We start from the raw sequence: 21,566 nt of genomic DNA, 5'->3' as shown, positions 1-21,566 counted from the left end.
ATCATTTGCTCCTTTGTTTTTTGCATGCCACTCTCGTGTTTGTTTGTTTATAAAGGATCTGATGTCAGAAGCATTCCAATAATCACGTGCACGTTATGATCATCAGATCAAAAGAAAGGAAAGCCGCTCTAGACGGCATTGTAAAAAACTATGGGGCACAGGGCAGATTCTGCTCTTCTTCTTGGCTTTGTGGCTGTTCATCAAGATGACGACAAGGTTTGTTTGAGCTTGGGTCGACCATGACTCGTTATTATATGTATATATTATTATGCTGTAATGTCTCAACTATTTAAAACATGGCATTTCCTTTGTTTTCATTCTAGCTTGTCCACGAGCAAGTGATGTATCTCTGTAAACCAATAGCAGTCAGTTGTGTGTCTTGCTCTGCCTTTTGGTACCCTTTAGCTGTGCTAGGTACTTTTTGCAAAGGTTACCCAAGAAGTGATATGATATGGGTCGCTTTTTGGTACCTTTTGACAGGGGAAACGGCCATAAAAGCGTACTGAATCATACCGTAATGTACCACCATTCAAGGCCCATTCAAGAGTTTACACTTAGCTGATGATTGGTAATAAGCTAGTTTGGCATGCTGTCCCGGGAGAGAGCCCCGAGCTCATGAGAGCCTCGAGTCCGGGGCTCCCTTCTGTTGCAGGGCGAGAGGGGAGTTTGAGCTCGGGTAGATCTCGAGACCCCCCCCCCCCCCCAACCCCCGCTGCGTGAGGGTTGCTAAGGTGATGCGTTGCTGACAGAATTGAATCGAATTTGGTGCTAATTTGGTTTAGTCAATTTACTTAAGTGTCATGTTTTTGGGAGTGTGGGAGGAAACCGGAGGACCCGGGGAAAACCCACGCAAGCACGGGGAGAACATGAACTCCACACGAAAAGGCTGACCGTTTGGGTAGATGACCGAACCGGAGGCATTTTGCTGTGAGGCCGCAGTGCTAGCCACTGGGCCGCCGTGCTGCCCTGTAGACAAAAGAGGAGGCGAAGGGGTGGAAGGGGGGATTCTTCAAGACGAAGATGACTAAAGGTAAGGTGTTTGGTTATTTATACTTGGTTAGGAATAGTCTGATTGGTGGTTCGCACATTAGCTTGACTCGGGGCCGGCTGTGTCAATCATAAGCACGTGATCCTCTCGAAATTAGTTTATGAATAAACTACACTTAGGGGTAAATTTTAAGGCCCTTCACCTTCACACTCTTTTTCAAGGGCCAAGGGAAGGGGTACAAATATAGAATTGTTTAAATTCAGCCCATATAAATTGTTTGCAACCACTTACCCTAAAAAACAGTAAATCCAAAGAGTATTTTTTTCAGTGCGGTCTCCTAAAACAAAAACACCTCAGCATTTTCAAAACGTTTTCAGGAGTCTAAACTTCTGTGGTATTGTGGACAGAAGACATAACTGTCTTTAAAACTAAAAAGTATTGGTGTAATTGGAAGCTAAATATAAAAAGCAATACTCAGCACACACAACAGGGAATGATTAGCGTCCGGGACAATGATGCAACACTTCTCTCTCCGTCTATTCATCTGGGGGAGGGCTGGGGCTATGATGTCATTGGTTTCTGCATGCTGACCGTGTGACTCAGACGTGCTGTCAGACAAACAGCTGTGTGCACTAAACATTCTCCTTTTGTCCCGCTTGAAGCAATGGTTTAAAGAGAGCTGCCAATCAAACAGCCGGACACGCACACTTGCACAGCAATTGACCCTTCACTTACCATTGTCTACGACATGCTTTACAGACCGTTGCATAGGAATGAGTTACATTTTGGATTTTGTTAACTTGTTTTTTTTGTGTGTGTGCCTTTCTGGGGAAACATGTGAATCTGGAATTAAGTCAGCAACATTGAATTATTTCCTCAACATTTAATGTTAAAGTGTGGAGTTTGTATGTTCTCCATGCCTTCGCGTGGGTTTCCTCCGGGTGCTCCGGTTTCCCCCACAGTCCAAAGTCCAAAGACATGTGGTACAGGTGAATTGGGTAAGCTAAATTGTCCGTAGTGTATGAGTGTGTGTGTGAATGTTTCCCAGATGGGTTGCGGCTGTAAGGGCATCCGCTGCGTAAAAAACTTGCTGGATAAGTTGGCGGTTCATTCCGCTGTGGCGACCCTGAATTAATAAAGGGACTAAGCCGACAAGAAAATGAATGAATGAATTTAAACAACAATATTGAACAAGAAATTTACTAGCTGATTTAACAAGACATAATTTTGTTAAAGTAAAGATTTAGTGTTACATTGAGTAAATTAGAATCATTTTAATTAGAATAACACAATATAAACATTTTGAGTCAATTAGTTGCAAAGTAGTTGACTGACATGACATATTGAAACCATGTTTTATCTACAAATGTGCTTTGTGTTCATACAACATGTTCAAAGCAGTTCAGGTTTACTTGATTGGATTAGATGCATAAAGGGTGCCACGATTAAATCATGTTCATTCAACAATTTTTTTTTTTTTGAGTGTAGGAGGACGTTTTCAGAATGTGCCTATGTTGCTTTTTTAATGGGAGAATTTTATTTAATTGCAATTATAAGTGAAAAACAAACAAAAAAAGCAGAAATATTTCCCAAATGATGTTTAACAGAGCAAGGATATTTTACAGTATGTCTAATAATAAGTTTTTATTCTAAAGAAAGTCCTATTTGTTTATTTCGGCTAAAATAAAATGCAGTTTTAATTTTTTTTAAACAGCATTTTAAAGACAAAATTATTAGCCTCCTTAAGCTAAAATTTTTTTTTTAAGTCTACAGAACAAACCATTGTTATACAAAGAGTTGTCTAATTACCTTAACCTGCCTAGTTACCCTAAATAACCAAGTTAAGCCTTTAAATGTCACTTTAAGCTGTATAGAAGTGTCTTGAAAAATATCTAGTCAAATATTATTTACTGTCATTATGGCATGGATAAAATAAATCAGTTATTAGAAATGAGTTATTAAAACTATTATGTGCAGAAATGTGTTGAAAATTTTTTCTTTCCGTTAAACAGAAATTGGAAATAAAAATAAGCAGGAGCGCTAATAATTCAGAGGGGTCAATAATTATGACTTCAAGTGTATATATCAAAACATGCTTTTACTTTGGATGTGATTAATCTTTGCCCAGTATTATTTAAAAGTATTCTGACAATTTAAATGTCATCAAAATCATGCACAGTGAATATTTATACATTAAAAAAAGTGTTTTTCTTACTAAAACTGTTTAAACCAGGGCTCACCAATCTCGGTCCTGGAGGGCCGGTGTCCCTGCAGGGTTTAGCTCCAACTTGCCTCACCACACCTGCCTTGATGTTTCAAGTATACCTAGTAAGACCTTGATTAGCTTGTTCAGGTGTGTTTGAGTTGGTGCTAAAATCTGTAGGGCACTGGCCCTCCAGGAACAAGTTTGGTGACTCCTGGTTTAAACAATCAATCTGTTTTGTTAACCTATCAAAAACTACGTTTAATAATTCAGAGGCCAATAAAATATAATACAATGTGCGTGATATAAGGTTGCAACTATATAAAACACAAAGACGCCTATAAACTGGCAACACTTTACAATAAGGTTGTTTTAGTTTATGTTAGTTAATAAATTTACTAACGTGTACAATACATATTTATTACAGTATATTATTTGTTCATGTTTGTTAATGTTAGCTAATGAAAAATACAGTCATTCATTGTTAGTTCATGTAAACTCACAGTGCATTAATTAATGTTAACACATGATTGTCAGACGCTAATAATGCATGAGTAAATGTTAAACTATGATTGATATATTCCCTAAGAGTATTAGTCATACTTAGTTAATGTTAGTAAATACATAAACTAATGAAACCTTATTGTAAACAGTGACCTATACACTTTTAAAAATAAATCAAATCAAATAATAAGGTATTATTGGTCAGTAGCATTGTCAAGGTGGGGCTTAAAGAAGGGGTCACTTTAAACAACAAGATCTCAGGAGGTCACTGAAGCGGCATTTGGCTGTTAAAGCTGAAGCTCAAATACTCCCGCCTCCCCTAAATCATCTGAAAACAAAAGCCAATCCCCCATAATCCCATCAGCGCACTCAAACAATGGCAGTCCAGGCACTGGAGAAATGCAGTGTGCGGTAAATGCGGTAAAGAGCAGCCTGCGTTTTAGAAGGAATCAGGTAACAAGACCTGGATTGTTTCCCAAGAGGACACTTCACTCCCTAAAAAAGAGGAGATGGGGACTATTGTGCTCTGTAGATGGCGTGTAAGAGAATAAAAAGTAGCTATGAAATGCATTATGATGGAAATAATTGCATTAAAAAATAACTATTGTTGGCACACACTGGCCTTTATAGTGATTGATGGACCGTAATGTCAGCTCGTCTGTTGCACACATGGACACAAATATGATAGAAATGCAGTGTACTGGTGCCCTCTGACTTTTTTCAGTATTTATTTTCCATTCATTTCTCCCATAGGGATTTCAAAAAGTCTTTAAGGAAGTATATGAGAAACTACATTAACCAGAAGATTAAAGTTATAACACATTTTTATTAGAAGCAAAGTGTTTTTGAAAATGAAAACATGAATCTACTTTAGGGCGATATGGTGGCTCAGTGGTTAGCACTGTCGCCTCACAGCAAGAAGGTTTCTGGTTCAAGCCCAGGCTGAGACAGTTGGCATTTCTGTGTGGAGTTTGCATGTTCTCCCCGTGTTGGTGTGGGTTTCCTCCGGGTACTCTTGTTTCCCCCACAAGTCCAAAGACATGCACTATAGGTGAATTGGGTAAGCTAAATTGGCTTAGTGTATGTGTGTGAATGAGTGTGTATGGGAGTTTTCCAGTGATGGGTTGCAGCTGGAAGGGTATCTGCTGCGTAAAACATATGCTGGATAAGTTGGCGGTTCATTCCGCTGTGGCGACCCCTGATGAATAAAGGGACTAAGCCGGAGAAAAATGAATGAATGAATGAATGAATGAATGAAGGAATGAAGGATTGTCTAGAGGCACAAGGCTGGGGAAGGTTACAGAAAAATTTCTGCTGCTCTGAAAGTTCAATGAGCGCAGTGGCCTCCATCATCCATAAGTGGAAGATGTTTGGAACCACCAGGACTCTTCCTAGAGCTGGCCGCCATCTAAGCTGAGTGATCGGGGGAGAAGGGCCTTAGTCAGATGGTGATCAATAACCTGATGGTCACTCTGTCTGAGCTCCAGCATTCTTCTGTGGAGAGAGGAGAACCTTACAGCAGGACAACCATCTGTGCAGCAATCCACCAATCAGGCCTTTCCAGACGGAAGCCAATCTCCATCTGGGATTTGCCAAAGGCATCTGAAGGACTCTCAGACCAGCAGAAACAAAATTCTCTGGTCTGATGAGACTAAAATTGAACTCTATTGAAGTGAATGCCAGGCGTTACGTTTAGAGAAAACCAGGCAGCTCATCACCAGGCTAATACCATCCCTACTGTGAAGCATGGTGGTGGCAGCATCATGCTGTAGGGATGTTTTTCAGCAGCAGGAACTGGAAGGATAGAGGGAAAGATGAATGCAGCAATGTACAGAGACATCCTGAATGAAAACCTGCTTCAGAGTGCTCAGACTGGGGCGACGGTTCATCTTCCAAAATATCAATGGAGTGGCTTCACAACAACTTGGTGAATGTCCTTGAGTCCATATTGTCGGTGAATGTCCAGAACCCAGATCTAAATTATATTGAACATCTCTAGAGAGATCTGAAAATGGCTGTACACCTTAGCTTCCCATCCAACCTGATAGAGCTTGAGAGGTACTGCAAAGAGGAATGGGCAAAAATTCTCAAAGACGGTGTGGCAAGCTTGTGGCATCATATTCAGAAAGACTTGAGGCTGTAATTGCTGCTAAAGGTACATCGACAAAGTATTGAGCAAAGGCTGTGAATACTGATGTACAGGTGATTTTTAAGGTTTTCTATTTTTAATAAATTTGCAACAATTTAAAAAACTCTTTTTTCACATTGTCATTATGGTGTATTATGTGGAGAATGTTGAGGAAATTAATGAATCTTATCCATTTTGGAATAAGGCTGTAACAAAAAAAATTGTGAAAAAAGTGAAGCGCTATCAATATTTTCTGGATGCACAGTATGATGGCTGAGGGTCATGGCCATGTTTATTCTATGCCACATGAGGGATGAGACAGAGCTGCTGGGTTTCTAATCTATTTAGTCTATCTGTCAGTCCATCTGATTCATCCATCCATCCATCCACCCCTCCACCCATCCATCCATCAATCCATCCATCCACCCATCATTTAATTCTTTCATCAGTCAATGTATCTATCTATCCATCCCTTTTCTGTTTTTCATCTATCCTTTTTTGTTTTTCCATCCATCCATCCATCCATCCATCCACCCCTCCACCCATCCATCCATCCATCCATCCATCCACTATATGTAAGAACATGTATTTTGTTGTTAAAACAGTTTAAAAACGATCCTATTCTTTGATATGATGGCTAAGGGGCCTGGCCATGTTTAGTCTTTATTATGTTTATTAATAATTTTCCTCCGAAATACAGGAAAGTAAGTCGCTATTTAACTAGGAAAGGCAGAGAGTAAATGTTATAGCAAAATAAACAATGTGTCTCTTAAATTAAAAAAATTTAAAATTGTCCAGTATTATTTAAAAATAATTGTTATTGTCATCTTCATAGTCATCCGTGTGTACTTCACAAACCTTCAATGATACGTTTCGCTAGTATTTATGTGTATTTGAATGTCTGAAACCTAAAAAAAATGTTATTAGTTTACATTGATTAATTGTGATTTATGACAAGCATCATGTTCCTTTCTCTCTTCTACAGTGCATTTGAGCAGAATTTGTAGCAGTTAATTATATATGTGTTCTAATGCTATGATCACACTGGTGTGATCACGAATATTAAAAAGGTAAATATCTGCAAACATATTATGGTATTTCTATGCTTTAGAACAGAGGTTCTCAAAGTGGGGGTCGGGACCCCCCGAGGGGTCGCGGGACAATGAAGGGGGGTTGCCTGGTGATTTTCAAAAATCAATTAATTTTTATTAAACCTTAAGACTTACTGTATTTTATCAATAATCTACTGATGAGAAAAATAGTCGTTTATAGTTACAATAAACGATATAGTTACTATAGTAGCTTATAGTTACTAGTTCTATTGGATTGCGACTTCTCAGGTAATTACATTATACTAAAGACACAGCAATACTGTCAGATGTAGCAGATTTTGTAACACCAGGTTAAACTTTCTAGCCCATTTACAGCACTGACATACATAAAAAAAACAAAGAAAAGACTTGGGTCTATTGGTGTGTGTGCGTCATTGCATACAAGGTTTCTGTATTTATAACCACCACCTCAGAGAATATTGGAGAAGCACTTTAGCAGCATCTAGAACAGCAGCCTGTAAGTACATTTAAGATTTGTTTCAGTTGTTGTGTATGGTTTGAGGACTTGTTTCCAGCTGTTTGTGTAAAGTTGTAGGACATTTAAACTTGCTTTCAGTTGTGTATAATACTAGAAGTTGTTTAGCCACTGTTTCCTTGGTTACTATAAGAGCTTGTGTAGCGAACGCAGACGCGGTTTCGCGTCGTCCGCCTCAGTTTCGGCCCTTGTTTTGACTCGGGAGGCGTGTCCAAACGCCAGGTAACCACTATATAGTGAGCACGGTAGCATTAGTCGGCAGGAGAAGCACTTTAGCAGCATCTAGAACAGCAGCCTGTAAGTACATTTAAGATTTGTTTCAGTTGTTGTGTATGGTTTGAGGACTTGTTTCCAGCTGTTTGTGTAAAGTTGTAGGACATTTAAACTTGCTTTCAGTTGTGTATAATACTAGAAGTTGTTTAGCCACTGTTTCCTTGGTTACTATAAGAGCTTGTGTAGCGAACGCAGACGCGGTTTCGCGTCGTCCGCCTCAGTTTCGGCCCTTGTTTTGACTCGGGAGGCGTGTCCAAACGCCAGGTAACCACTATATAGTGAGCACGGTAGCATTAGTCGGCAGGAGAAGCACTTTAGCAGCATCTAGAACAGCAGCCTGTAAGTACATTTAAGATTTGTTTCAGTTGTTGTGTATGGTTTGAGGACTTGTTTCCAGCTGTTTGTGTAAAGTTGTAGGACATTTAAACTTGCTTTCAGTTGTGTATAATACTAGAAGTTGTTTAGCCACTGTTTCCTTGGTTACTATAAGAGCTTGTGTAGCGAACGCAGACGCGGTTTCGCGTCGTCCGCCTCAGTTTCGTCGTATCTCAGCCTGCCTGTTGGATATTTCACACTGGATGAAAGATCATCATCTTCAGCTGAACCTCGCAAAAACGGAAATGCTTGTAGTTTCTGCCAACCCGACTCTACACCATAACTTTTCAATCCAGATGGATGGGGCAACCATTACTGCATCCAAAATGGTGAAAAGCCTTGGAGTAACGATTGATGACCAACTAAACTTCTCTGACCACATTTCTAGAACTGCTCGATCGTGCAGATTTGCACTCTATAACATCAGAAAGATTCGACCCTTCTTATCTGAACATGCAGCTCAACTCCTTGTTCAAGCTCTTGTTCTCTCCAAACTGGATTACTGCAACTCTCTACTAGCTGGGCTTCCAGCTAACTCTATCAAGCCTCTTCAACTGCTCCAGAATGCAGCAGCACGAGTTGTCTTCAATGAACCTAAACGAGCACATGTCACTCCGCTGCTAGTCCGTTTGCACTGGCTGCCAGTTGCTGCTCGCATCAAATTCAAAGCTCTGATGTTTGCCTACAAAGTGACTTCTGGCCTAGCACCTTCTTATCTGCACTCACTTCTGCAGATCTATGTGCCCTCCAGAAACTTGCGTTCTGTGAATGAACGTCGCCTCGTGGTTCCATCCCAAAGAGGGAAAAAATCACTTTCGCGAACGCTCACGCTCAATCTGCCCAGTTGGTGGAATGAACTCCCTAACTGCATCAGAACAGCAGAGTCACTCGCTATTTTCAAGAAACGACTAAAAACTCAACTATTTAGTCTCCACTTCACTTCCTAATCTGCAATTGCCTCTTTGAATATCACACTAATTGTACAAAAAAAAAAAAAAAAAAAAAAAAACTACTAACACTTCCCTTCTTAGACTTTACAGACCTGAAACTTGCCTTTAGTACTTATTCATTGTTGCTCTTAGTTGTGTAAATTGCTTCCTTGTCCTCATTTGTAAGTCGCTTTGGATAAAAGCGTCTGCTAAATGACTAAAAGTAAAAGTAAAGTAAAAGTATTGGGGGTCACGAGTCACTGGCATTCTCATTTTGGGGGTCGCGGGCTGAAAACTTTGGGAACCCCTGCTTTAGAAGACTCAACCATTTACATACAGCACCTATAAAGTTACCATCAAAATGAAAACAATTACATTTGAAAAATTAACTATTGTGTCTAGCCATCCAGCCCTGAACCGTCTGTCACAGCAGACACAGTCTAGGTCATAATCCCTCCTCGAAGACTGTAGAAACTAGCACAGCAGAAAGTTTTCGTGACACTTGCACCCCATCCCCCTCTGGTTTTCTCTTCATTTCGCTCATATACTGTGGCTGTAATTGCTAGCCTCAGATATAATACGAGAGGGATCATTACTGCCAGCCTCAAATGTAATGAAGGCCCCCATAATGGCCAACTGCAAAGCCACATTATGACGGCACATTTCAATATACTGTAATTTGCAGATTTCGCTGCAGGTCAAAGCTGTTCCGGATGGCCGTTCATAACATATATTTGTCATATAATAAGATCCACAGGGGTCTTGGTTTTCCCAAATCAGCAATGCAAGCAGATTGCACTGGCCTTAAGTTCTGGAGCTATGAAGATGCTTCTAATATACGAGCAGTACAACTTATATCAAGCTCATAAAACTACTGTTCAACGGCTTAACGGTTCTCAGTTTTCTTGCAGGAAAAGGCACCAAAATAATCCCAGAAGTAATCAAATCAACAGATATATTCCAATATGTACACATTTATCTGAATTGAACAGCTTGTGTCAAGCAAACTGCTTTTTAGAGTCAATTTAAATCAAAAATGTTCAACGCAAGAAACAAAATATTCAAGTGGAACCATAGTTAAAGGGGATCTGTTATGCAAAATCACTTTTACAAAGGGTTTTTGCACAGTTATGTGGTAACACTGTGTGAATATAGCTTATATATAACAGTAAAAATTAATTAATACTATTTTTTTTAATCACACTTGATAAGTCCATATGATGCTATGCAGCTTGGGGACTGTTGTTTCAGTTTAGGTTTTGTTTTGAGTTTATAGACAATTTTGAGGTGTGTAAACAAAAACAATAGTAATTTCTATGGCTTCCAAGAATCCAAAAAGATCCACATACTGATAAATAATGCTATGATAGCTGTTTTAAGATTAAGTTATGATTGAATCGCCTCTTGTTACAGTTATGAAACAGTTTGATAACAAGCAGGAAATGTTCATGGGCCAATGACATGACCACAATGAATTGATAGGACACTAAGGCCCAATCCCAATTCTATTTTTGTACTCCTTTCCCTTGGCCAACCGAGAGTTAAGAGGAAGGGCTTCAAAATGTACCCCTAAGAATTGGGACAGCACTACATCACCTGCACACGTCATCACATGTCATTGCGCTTTTATGCTTCATATGAGATCAGACGATCGCGACTGCTGTAGTTATTCCAGTTGTGCTATTTTTTGGTATTCATCTTCAGGAAGTCACTGAAGCCATGTATTATGTTATCATAATGATCTAATGTGACAATAATATCGTAACTGTACTGTGTATTTACATAATGGCCATATTCATCTGTGTAAACACACGAAAACAACATTAGGCCTATAGCAGACACTTTAAAAAGTTAATTCCCTGCCACTAAACTCTTCTGACAGGGTATTCCAGTGTCATCGAGTGTCAGATTGTTGTGGGACTGCTATACAGGACTTATTTTTTACGGATTATAGATCGCAAAATTTAGCTGTTTTTATTTAGCATTTTCTTTTTAAAGCAAGGCGGTAAAACACGAATGCGGTTATTACTAAACTAAAACGTGTTTGTTTGTTGTAAAAATTCATAATAATGACAAAAATACTAATTTGTGGATCTCCTTACTTCCGGGTTCAGCAATACTGCCATTGTGGCTGGTGGATTCTGAGAAATTTTCTTACCCCTTGGTTTCGAGTGTGGTCCTGAAAAATCTTCATTCAAAGGGCTATTCACCACTTCCCATTAGCCCTACGCCTTCAAGCTAAAGAGAATTGGGACATCCCTACCCCTTGGCGTGCACGCGCAAAACGAGGGGTAGGGGTAAGGGGAAGGGCTAAAGGGTAGAATTGGGATTGGGCCTAAATAAGGGCTTCTCCTTTTGCTTTGATCTACTGTTGTTTGTTTAACTTTTCTTAGTGTGCTTTGTTCGTCATGTACTGACTACTACTGTAAAATTCTAATCTGATTACTTTACTAATTACTTTATGCAGAAAGTAATCAGATTACAATTACTTTACTTTGAAGTTACTTTTAAAACAAAATATACGTATAAAAATACAAAATAACCTGCAGCTCTTTCAGTGATTTAATATTCACTGAAAAACATTACAATGGGTTGATCACAGCAGCTTGACATATTCAAAAGAGTTCGCCCAAAACTTCAAATACTTTAAAGGGTCACGAAACACCAAAACACATTTTTTGAGCTGTTGACAGTCGTATATGTGTCCCACACTGCTAAAAACACTATTAGGACACCTATATTTCACAAAAAAGTGTAAATTGGTTGTTTTTGCGTTATTTCAAGCAAATTCGTACTTCCTGTTTGAAACGAATTTTTGAAGCTGCGTCACGGTCATGACATAATAGCCTGTATTCCAGCGTGCAGACTGGGCGTCTGTGCCAGAGTGAGTCTTATTACGTCTTACAGTGTGATACATTAATGCATGAGTAAGGCTTGGTTCAAACCAATCAGTGCGCTCTATTGTGCAACTTCATTAATATTCATTTGTGTCACCGTGTTTACACCACAAAGACGCCACGTTGTGTTGGCAAAACAAGCGTGAAGTGTTGCTTTTATAGTTTGCTGCCGTTAAGTTTCGTTTTCATTTTCTCTCTGTGAGAGCTTATCTGGATCACGTGTGGATTAACAGTGTACGTGACGCTCGACAACAATAACTTACGTGTCTAAGGAGGTTTATTGTTTACCTGAGAGCTGTTCTCATCTGCAAACGCTGAAATCTGGATTTGCTTGTAGTATTCTCTCCATAAAGACGCGGCTCTAGTTGCTGGTGATTGTCCTGTCTCTACAGATTTGGTAAGTGAGCGACCAGTGCTCTTTGTTTATTCAGTTTGTTCGTATCGAATTAAGTTAACTATTGCACTGAGTGCAAACATAGCACCGCATTTAGTGACCGGAATAACACACGCGGCTTTCTGACACTACCTGCCGTGTGCATCTAAGTTTCCGGGAAATGCAGAGTTTTTTTTTCTCTCATTCGCAGTGCGGTATCAAACATAGCATGAAAAATACACGCTTAGAGCAGATCCTCGAATCAAATATCTCGTTTGTCGCGAGGGGCATGAATGAATTCCTTGAATGAAAGAGCCAAACTGCAGTTAAAGTCCACCATTTAATAATTTGGCAAATAATTCCACTACAGATGTCCATGTAGGTTAAACACCATCACTTTCTCCTGTCTGTGTGGGCGTGTATTTTGACTCTAAAACTCGCGCGTGCACAAATAGACACTCCCACACCATCCCACTTTAGTTCCTCCGACACTCCCCCCTAAACAGAGCTGGACACGCCCACTTTTCTGACTTTTTCCAAAGTAGAGGTGTGAAAACACCCTGCTGAAACGAGGGGGTTTCATGGCCCTTTAAAAATGATCTCCTCATTCACTTGTTCCAAACCTGTTTTTCTTTTTTTTTTAACGCAAAAGAAGACATTTAGAAGAAAACTGGACTCCTGCAACCATTGACATCCATAGAATGAAGAAAGCACTGCAGTGTTTGGGTGTTTGTCTGAAGTAATTAGTCTACTTCACGCTAGGCCCTGTTTGCACCAATATACGTTTTAATTTTAAAACACGGACATTTTGCTATGGTTACACCTTTTGTTCACACTACCCCAAAGTTTTAGAGCTAAAAAACAGAGCGTTTTGGAAACGCTGAAGAGGGCGTTTAGATTTTAAAATGAAGTGTGGATGCAGAATAACTGAGACATCTAAAAATGGAGGTGTGGCTGCAGACATTCGCCTATCTGATTGGGGATTTTTCTCAATATCAAGTGCACAAAGTTCAACCTTGCATGCTTTCCTTGTAAGTTCAGACTTTACAAGTTTAAGATGGAAAACAAACTCCAGAGGACACGTCGAGTAAATCTTCAAAGGGAACAGTGTAGGCTACTTTATAATGTCATTTACATCACCCTGGCCATGTTGTTTCCCTATGTTAACACAGGGCTCGAAATTGCGACCATTTTGGTCGCATATGCGCCCGAAATTTTATTTATGCGACCTCAAAATATATTCGGGAGCACTTTTGCGAGTGCTTAAAATTGTTGTGTGCGACCAGTTTTTACTGCAAAATGTTCACCACATGCGCGGATTCGGGAGACATTCACGCAGAATGCAGAAACGTTAAACGCAGCGCTCAGGAATGGTTTAAAACAGTTGTCATGTCAACTTGCTGCAGTAAAAGCCAAGTCCGTAATGCTTGCCCCGCCTTCGCGCTCTTCTTATTGGCCCACCACTGCTCTAGCACTGAACGTGAATGATTGGTTAATATCACCTGTCAATCACTCAGTGCCTTCTTGCTTGGGATGACAGAGAGAGCTACTACCGCGAAAAATTGTAAAGAAGATAACACTGACAGATTCTGCTTTAGAAACCATGACATCTACAGTTACAAATAATGACACATCTTAGTAGTGACCATGTGCTGAATGTTAATCCACCATCTACACTTTTCGAAGAGTGGATAAAAGACTTCCATTGGCTCCAAGTCCGATATGAAAAGTCTGTGGGATGGAATTTGCAAGTAACTGTTTGCCACATCTAGCACTAGAGCTTCTGTTTAATCCTTCATATAATTGCCAGATGCTGTCCGCCGTGCAAGCGGCAGCTGTATGTCAAATGTAACACCACGTTCACCATCGCAAAAGGACTTGCACTGAATAAACTAATATCGCAACTCTTAAAAAAAACGGTATGGCTATTAATATAGCGTATGCATATAATAAGGTACAGTATATATCAAAAGCATCAGTGCAATATCAGACAGCACCTGTGAGAACAGCACAGTTATACCGTTAACAGATTCATTCAAGCAGTGCGTGCAGGGCCGGTGAGCGGTCCGTGTATCTTTAGGCACTCTTTGCTCATATATATATATTTATTATTATTTTTTTTTACTGTATTTTTATACTGTTGATTTAAAATGCAATAAATCTGTTTGTATAAAACTTGTAGTAAGGGTGCTTATAATTGGTGGGTGCGACTAAGTTTTGGCTGATGCGCCTAAATTTTTAAAGTTAGGAGCACCGGTGCTACCAAGCAAAAAGGTTAATTTCAAACGCTGTAACAATAAAGAGAAAACATGATATAAGGAACTGCCTATTTTCATTTTGATATTAACAACTTAACAAAGATGTCAACAATGTGTCGTGTAGCTGCATATTTATATGACAACGATTTATTTATAACAACAAAGCTTATAACATAACTGGACCCTTTCTTTTTCAGTAAAAAATATGAAACACACCGTGTCTCCTGTGCTGAATATCAGTTTTAATAATCAATAATGGCTATTCTAAAAGTATAATGTACAATAAGTTTATACAATATAGGAAATAAAAGCAAGCAATCAGTCAAATATGCAGAATCAGTGTGCGTGGTTACATAAAATAATATATTAACTTATTTTCAGTCAAAACAAGTTACCTAAGAACAAGAAATGGATTCAAAAGAGTGAAGAGTTTTTAGATCTAGACAAGATGAATTAAAAATTACATCCAACAACTATAGTGAGATGAGATCCAGTGGTTTATCCATGAACAATTGTCCGACGTGCACCCGCTTACTGGCTGGAGCTCAGACACGCACATACGCTGCAGCACAGGCCAGAGTCGGTGTGTGTTCATGTGATGTGCATTTTCAGCAGTGTAGTGTGGACGGAGGTTTTTCAGAAATGATAGATGAAACGCCAGTGTGGATGTAAATCGTTTTCATTCTAAAATATCATTTTAAAACTAAAACGAATTAGTGTAAACAGGGCCTAAATGTATATATTGCATACAAAGTACAAAGCTAATTGGTCAGTTCTTGTCATGTGACTCGCAGTTTTCAACGCAGTGCGCCTCGGGTGCCAGTGCTTTTATTAAAAACACGGTTGAAATCACTCGCTCCTGTCCTCAATCTGGCAACCTGCGCTTCCGTTTGTTTTGATTTAGGAGTGCAATACCTAATTCAACCACTGGGTGTCAATCTTACATACTGCATCTTTAATGTTTTCCTTTTCATTCCCCCTCGACCATTAAACAAGTAACGAAGGGACATAACAACACTGGAGTATGGAGAAACACGTTGATTGATTTCTTTGTTTGTGTCGTCAATGGGGGAAAGCCCAACACATTGGTGACCATCTCACAAACAGCCCTGAGTGAGAAGCAGCCGTCTGCCAACCTCATTTGAATTTAAAGACGTTTCTGGAGACCGCAATTACCGTGGCTGGAGGTACGTACGGCCACGTTTAGTTTTCTTCGAGCGAATGCTGCGGTGTGGCGCCGCTCCACTCCTCCTCTTCGTGCTCGCCGGCTGACGGCTCGCCTCCGAGTGGAGGGCTTTCCCGCTGCTACCAGTTTGTCCGCTTAGCTCGCAGCGTTAGGTTGGCGGAGCGAAGGCCCGGAGGAGGAGGAGCCGACCGCGGGGACGACCAGGATCGGGTCCGGGGAAGAGCGGTTCCGGAAATCAGGTAAGATAAAAAACAGAATCCGAAAAATAAGGAAGAGAACACGGTGGGATACAAAAACGCGGTCGAAATCAAAGACGAGGGCCTTTTTCTTTTTTTTTCTGGACAGCTTTTGCAAACCATCGCTTGGGTTTAGGGAAGGAGGAGGAGGAGGGCGGCCCGCCCGGTCGATCGTTTAATCGTTCGACCAGCCAGTCGGACGGACGGTCGCTCCACAGCGGCCTCGGGCGGCTTTTTCGCACGAGAACAGCGCGGGCGCAAACGGCGCGTGCTCCCGAGAGGCGCTCGAGATGTGAAAAAGCGCGCACAACGGCCTCTCGCGGATCCGCGAAAACAAAAACCGCTCGAATACATACCTCCTGTGACGTATTTCGCGGTCCGCAGAAACGTCCGCGAGGCTACTTTTCCACAATGAGCCCGGGTTGGAATAAATATGTGTGTGGTATTTTGAGCTGAAACCTCACATACACATTGCAAAGACATCAGAGAGGTGTTGTTAGGTCCTTAAAAGTGTCAGCAACTTTTGTTTTACTTTAATTTCAACCAAATGACAACCAGGAACAAACAATCAGCCAACAAATCAATCCCTTAACTGTTTATCGACGTAGGACAGTTAATTAATGACAATTTTCATGCCCTTTTTGGCCAGTATTACTGATTCCATTAAATCTCCAGCACATGCTTTCAGAAATAACAGGATCCATCGCAAAAACGGCAATCAAAACTGATGAATCATGCATTGCTCACCTGAGTTGCACTGTTTTTGGTCCAGGGTAACAGACACTCAGACACTAGGGAGACAGCGGATGGCAGCAACTCTGGGAAGGGATCTGGGACGGGTCCCATTTGGGTTTCATCCACCTCCCTGACTTTTCTGAGGAGAAAGAAAATGTATTAAAACAATGGAATATTTGAAGAAGGCTTGAATGATGGGTAATAATAATATCTGGAGCTGAAAAAGACATCAAAAATATATCTGATTATTGAAAGTCTCCCAAAACCAAAGAGCTGGTGGTGGATTTCAGGAGGGAGAAGAGAGAACACACCCCCATCACCATCAACGGGACGCCAGTGGAAAGAGTCAGCGCTTTCAAGTTTCTTGGAGTTATTTGACATGGACTGCTCACACAGACGCAGAGCTGAGGAAGGCACAACAACGCCTCTTCTTCCTCAGGCGTCTCAGGAGGTTTGGAATGAGCCCCCACATCCTCCTCTTGTTCTACACCTGCACTGTGGGGAGCATCCTTTCTGGCTGTATCACCACCTGGTATGGAAATAGCACAAGCAGCAATCGCAAAGGCCTACATAGGATTGTGCGAACTGCTGGCCACATAGTAGGAGGTGAGCTTCCCTCCCTCCAGGACATCTACATCAGGCGGTGCATGAGGAAAGCCAAGAAAATCATCAGCGACTCCAGCCACCCAAGCCATAGTCTTTTCTCTCTGCTACCCTCAGGCAGACGGTTCCGCAGTATCCGATCACACACAAGCTGAATGAAGGAAAGCTTCTTCCCTCAGACTATCAGGCTGATGAACACCTAACACAGACTCTTCCATACCCCTCACTGCACACCATCAATATGTAGCATGAACTGCACTTAAACCAATCCATACTTGAAACAATACTTCCAACAACTATGGGTACAACTATTCATTGTACATATTGCTGTCAATGTTACATTGCACTGTCTGTATTTTTTTTGCAGTGTCTGTATTTTGCACTGTCTGTATTTTTTTGCACTGTCTGTATTATTTTGCACTGTCTGTATTTTTTTTGCAGTGTCTGTATTTTGCACTGTCTGTATTATTTTGCACTGTCTGTATTATTTTGCCCTGTCTGTATTTTGCACTGTATTATTTTGCACTGTCTGTATTTTGCACTGTCTGTATTTTTTGCACTGTCTGTATTATTTTGCACTGTCTGTATAATTTTGCACTGTCTGTATTATTTTGCACTGTCTGTATTTTTTTGCAGTGTCTGTATTTTGCACTGTCTGTATTATTTTGCACTGTCTGTATTTTGCACTGTCTGTATTATTTTGCACTGTCTGTATTTTGCACTGTCTGTATTTTTTTGCACTTTCTGTATTATTTTGCAATGTCTGTATTATTTTGCATTGTCTGTATTTTGCACTGTCTGTATTATTTTGCAGTGTCTGTATTTTGCACTGTCTGTATTTTTTTGCACTGTCTGTATTTTGCACTGTCTGTATTATTTTGCACTGTCTGTATTTTTTTGCACTGTCTGTATTTTGCACTGTCTGTATTTGTTTGCACTGTCTGTATTATTTTGCACTGTCTGTATTTTGCACTGTCTGTATTATTTTGCAGTGTCTGTATTATTTTGCACTGTCTGTATTATTTTGCACTGTCTGTATTTTGCACTGTCTGTATTATTTTGCACTGTCTGTATTATTTTGCAGTGTCTGTATTTTGCACTGTCTGTATTATTTTGCACTGTCTGTATTATTTTGCACTGTCTGTATTATTTTGCACTGTCTGTATTTTTTTGCACTGTCTGTATTTTTTTGCACTGTCTGTATTTTGCACTGTCTGTATTATTTTGCACTGTCTGTAATATTTTGCACTGTCTGCATTATTTTGCACTGTCTGTATTATTTTGCAGTGTCTGTATTTTGCACTGTCTGTATTTTTTTGCACTGTCTGTATTATTTTGCACTGTCTGTATTATTTTGCAGTGTCTGTATTTTGCACTGTCTGTATTATTTTGCAGTGTCTGTATTTTGCACTGTCTGTATTATTTTGCAGTGTCTGTATTTTGCACTGTCTGTATTATTTTGCAGTGTCTGTATTTTGCACTGTCTGTATTATTTTGCAGTGTCTGTATTTTGCACTGTCTGTATTATTTTGCACTGTCTGTATTTTGCACTGTCTGTATTATTTTGCAGTGTCTGTATTTTGCACTGTCTATATTATTTTGCACTGTCTGTATTTTGCACTGTCTGTTTTTGTTTGCACTGTCTGTATTTTGCACTGTTGTTTATGCACAGACACACACACATAAAGACACAGACACACACACACACACACACACACACTAAATGTATGTATGTTTTTGCTATCAGAAAGTGTTTATGTTTATGTAAGGAACAAGTTGCTAGGCGAAAAATGCATGCAAATTTAAGGTCACAGCGAAAAGTAGCAGACATGCAGTCATTTTGACTAAAATGATAATTGAAGGTAGAAATGCTCAGTTCTTTATTGTTTGTAAGTAAAAAATAACAATGTTAGAAAGAAATGCACAGATATTTAGAAATTGTCAGGGTGTTATAGATTCGTTATTAAATTACAAAAATTAAAAACTCTCTGTGTATCTATCCACTTAAACCTTGCAGATGAGCGAATGATCCGCTGAAGCTTCAGCAGACTGATGATGTTTTTAAACGCTCCCTTGAAAGCTTGAAACGATATGGTATATGCTGAGCTAGTGTTGATCCCATACTGATAAACTTCCTGTGATCTTTTATTGTGAGTTTTTTTTTTCCATTTTATACGGTTCCTTTTACAGCATCGATGTTGTAATGTGATTAAAATACAATCAGTTAAGTAGACTTTGGCATTCATTTAGTTGCTCAAGCGTAAAACAGCCAAACAGACAAACAGCCGTCTACCCGCACGCTCCTGTCAGAATCGGCAGGTTACAACAGAAGCTCTATTGAACATACTGGAGTAAAATAAATGCTCATATTATAAAGACATGGCGGGGGAAAAATCTAATTTAATGCAGTGCTTCTTGTACAATCTGAGACCCACTTTATATCAGATATTACTCAGTGGAGATCGCTGATTTTTAAAGAAAACAGACCATAAACGCTCCGATTTTGCATTAGCATTCAGTTCACCGGAAGCAGTTAACTTAAGTTACTGGCAAATTAAACATCCTATTAGTATGCTTCGGCATACTCCTCCCTCCAAATTTCATTGGCTGTGGTTTGGTAACTTGACTGAGCTGTTTGGGGATAAGTTGTTGACAGATCATGTACTGTGTGACCCCCCCACTTGTGGATCATTTACGTAGTTTCACGTAATGTGAACACCACAACGATTAATGCCGAGTTCAGACTGCATGATTTTTAAAGTATTCGTGTCACAGATGTTTTCACACTGCTTGACTATCTGCGCTAGCGTTTCGTCGCTGCTTTGTTTACACTGCAAGATGGATTAGCGACAGGGACTTTCACATTGCATGACTTTACTATTGGAAGAATCGCCGACAACTTCGTCCAAACTACCTCTCACAGCCAAAAACACATAGTATATCTTTTGTTATTAACTACATAATGAGAAAGAAGCCTTTAATGGGGTAGAAAATGTACATATTTGCTCACCTGGGTTTAAAGGGAATTAGCCATTTCTCCTCAACGTTGATAATAAACTAATTTCTTTCTGTATTAAACGTCAAACAGACACGGTTGCTCCTGAGTCCTGTCAAACCTCCACTAGTTTTTCCTCCATTTTGTGGGTCCAAATAAACCGAAAAAGAGCGCTTTTAACTTCTCCCCCAGCCTCCCGCTGGCCTGCAGCAGGTATACACACACGCACACACAAGTTAAAGCTGCTCTCTCATTGGCTGTAGGCGATCACTGATGTTATTTTCAGTCAAAACTCAATTCACACGGCATGATTTGAATCGCCGACAGCTCCAGATATTTAACACACCAAATATCTCGCAGGCATCGGCGACTCATCGGCGATTCTCTCAGATCGCATCTTTGATAGTTCATACTGTGTAATTGTCACTCATTTGCACGAGCACCGATTTGCCTGTGATTTCAGGCATTTGTCGGCGATTTCTCAAAACCTGTCGGCGAGCCAAAATTGGGGCTAAAATCATGAAGTCTGAACTAGTCATAAGACACAAAAATCAAGTCATGTAAAGGGAACGGCACAGCAATCTGCCAATGTTTAAAGCCATGAAGTGTAAACTAGGCCTAAACATAACTGAAAAACTGTTGCATTAGAAAAAAAAATATTATTATAATAAGATAACTAAAACTAGACTACCTGAAAAAATGACAATATACCCAAAAATGGAAATTTTCACATTGTAAAGTGGTTCCTAACTTTTATGAGTTTGTTTTTTTTAACACATATTTTATGTTGAGCAGAGTAAAGAGTAAACAGTGGCAGAATTTACCTTCATGGGTGAACTATACCTTTAAATTTCATTTTTGTGTCAAGTAATGAACTTTTCCTTTTGTTTTAGTCAACGACAGTAATCCTGAGTAAAATCCCAGAGTGCATCTGTAAAAACTCAAACTGGCCTCCTTTGGGGAAACTAGCAGCATCAAAATAGCACTTGTCATGCATGTGCATGGCCAATGATATTCAATAAAGCAGACTTTGTGCATTCTGGGCGCAGCAGACAGCAGCTGTGTGATGTCATATGATGCAAGTCTCTAGGCAACACACAGTCTTCTTCAGCCAGAGATGACCTCATCACTGGTACCTGAGTGATCCCGGAGGACCAGGCGGATGCTGTGTGTGTGTGTGTTTGTGTGTGTGTGTGTGTGTGTGTGTGTGTCTATGTGTGTGTGAGTGTGATCATCTGCTTATTTATAATCCGTTTAGAGACTTCTGTTGATGGGGAAATCTGACCAAACACACTT

General features: G+C 40.0%; 1 protein-coding gene across 5 annotated transcripts in view; it reads right to left on the bottom strand.

The window, feature by feature from the left end:
* Window positions 1–21,566, bottom strand: part of grb14 (growth factor receptor-bound protein 14) — a 152,299-nt gene that overhangs the window by 89,766 nt on the left and 40,967 nt on the right. For all 5 annotated transcript variants that reach the window (XM_087268558.1, XM_087268559.1, XM_087268556.1 and 2 more), the window contains exon 3: window positions 16,685–16,811. In XM_087268558.1, the coding sequence (XP_087124684.1) occupies window positions 16,685–16,811 (127 nt within the window). The remainder of the gene's footprint in view (window positions 1–16,684; window positions 16,812–21,566) is intronic.

This window comes from Danio rerio, chromosome 9, assembly GCF_052040795.2.
Source record: "Danio rerio strain M-AB ecotype USA chromosome 9, GRCz13ab, whole genome shotgun sequence".
Taxonomy (NCBI): Eukaryota; Metazoa; Chordata; class Actinopteri; order Cypriniformes; family Danionidae; genus Danio; species Danio rerio.
The sequence above is the reverse complement of the archived record's forward strand: the minus strand, read 5'-3'. Positions and strand labels throughout refer to the sequence as shown.